Here is a 2,106-nt window from a genome sequence, read left to right on the forward strand (position 1 = left end):
AACAAACACTATCTGAGTATATTTTTTTTCTTGAATTGTACCAAATGAAGTTTTTCTTTCTTCCTGTACAGGATTGGCAGCGTACACCCCTGCTGTTTTTTGCCAATTCACTGTAACGCCCAAGGCCATCAAGAAACCACTTTTTTTTGTGGGTTCAGTGTGCTCTCTATTTGAAATATGAAGTAAAAACAGCACTGCTGGAAATGAAGACTGTGGTGGCTTGGTGGTCAGTGCTGCAACTCTTGTAATCCCCAGGCTYCAGGTTCGAGCCCAGGTTGTATCAGGGAGGGCATCTGGCACAGACTATTTCCAAACCCTCATGTGAGTTTGCTTGCTGTGTTGACCTCTTCAGAAAAGAGTGTCGCCAAAAGATAAACAGCACTGCTGGACTGGAGCTTGTTAGAACTGCATTTTTTTCCAACATATTCTTCTTTAAATTGTTGTGTATGTTTATCTACATGTTGGTCTAGATACATCTTTGATAATGCTAGAGTTTGTTTAAATGGAATTGCAAAGTATTAAGTGGTTACATTGTTGATGAATGATCAGGTTTTTCTTAATTTATGTATTTTTTCAATGTGGCCGTTGTACATTCATTGACAAACCTAAATTAGAAAATGTAACCTATCTTTTGACAGCATGATACAAGTATTATTATCCAATTTTATCTGACCACAAAAAGAAAAAGCAATTCAAATGTGTTTTTTATTATTATTTCAAGAAACTCATTCAAACTAATTAAGCTATTTCAAACTGTATTTACAATGATGAATTTAATTCTGAATAAACATTTTTGTTAACCTTGATTGTTTTGCATTTCTTCCTGAATATATTGTATCACCTGAGGTACTCAACAAACCATCACCTTATTATCCATGGTTGTGAATAAAGTMAGATTAAACAATCTGTACTGTATTTAGAATACTACAGCAGATATCATTAATGTGTTCAAAACTGTCATTGATCAATGTGCTTCAGGAATCAGCTTGTGTCAGAAACTAGTCATTTTTTTAAGAGTTCGCCTCCTTTCAGGAGACATCTCAGACAGTGGAGAGATAAGCATTCTGAGTCCAAACTCATAAATATTCTTAAGATAATTGAGACAAAAAAGGTGAACCAAATGCACATCCATAAATCACTTCCATGGCACTGACCTCATTAATCAGGATCCAGTGACAATCGAAGGCAACCAAGTTGGTTTCCACGACCTGAAAACAACAAACAAGAATCACAAAATAAAAATGAGGAAAAAATAASTATTTTGAGAAAGACTTGACTTGTGCTTTAATAGCAGGACAATCAGAAATTTTAGGACATGAGTYGTGTTTAACACCTAAAGAAGAAGTTGTATTCGTATTCAACAGATCTTTGTAATTTTAGGAGCATGATTCATTGCACCTTAGTGCCAATATAAAAATAAAAAATACAGATATATACAAGGCTTAAAATCTGTGTGAAGCTTGACTTATGTTATGTGAAAAAAAAAACATTTCAAAGTTTCTGAATGTATCAGTCAAATGTCTTTTTAATCGCATGCTAATGTTGCAAAGCTTTCTTATCGGTCACAGAAAATACCCATATAAATACACATGCTTACATCTCAGCAGTAAAAAAATTCTTATTTCATACAGATTAGACAAATTTTAGAGTATATACACTCTTTTCTGTCCTTGATGCTGCAGCTGAATCACACATGCAGGAAACTCTCAGCCARAAAACTGCTTGATTTCAACACAAGAAAAAAAAAAGAGGAGTTTACATGAATTAGTAATAATGCAGCTTAACTCTCCTGTTGCCCYTGTGTCAAATGACCCACTTTGACCCAAGGTCAGCAGAAGAGTTAAAAACGACAATGACAAAAGGCAAATCTGTTTGGGACTTCTCATAAAATGTCTGTACAGTCTTTTATTTAATAACATTTGTTTTACTCTGTAATTGCGTTATTTTGGTCCATTTTTATTCCAATGTAACCCATCACATCGAAACGAGGATTAAGCCCAAAAGTGGAATGTGGAAAAAAAGGCAAATGTAGGGTTTTGATTTAAAAGTGTGCAAAATTTATATTTTATCAAAAAATAATGAATTAATGCCTTATCAATGTAACAT

The 2,106-nt window shown here is 33.9% G+C and overlaps 1 protein-coding gene across 1 annotated transcript in view; it reads right to left on the minus strand.

Moving 5' to 3' along the window:
- The window catches only part of grid2 (glutamate receptor, ionotropic, delta 2), a gene marked incomplete in the record, with an annotated part of 448,996 nt that overhangs the window by 163,407 nt on the left and 283,483 nt on the right, over positions 1-2,106 (minus strand). The window contains 1 exon segment of the mRNA XM_014002727.1: positions 1,155-1,208. Within this exon segment, the coding sequence (XP_013858181.1) occupies positions 1,155-1,208 (54 nt within the window).

The sequence above is a fragment of the Austrofundulus limnaeus genome, unplaced genomic scaffold (assembly GCF_001266775.1).
Source record: "Austrofundulus limnaeus strain Quisiro unplaced genomic scaffold, Austrofundulus_limnaeus-1.0 Scaffold14, whole genome shotgun sequence".
NCBI classification, from domain to species: Eukaryota; Metazoa; Chordata; class Actinopteri; order Cyprinodontiformes; family Rivulidae; genus Austrofundulus; species Austrofundulus limnaeus.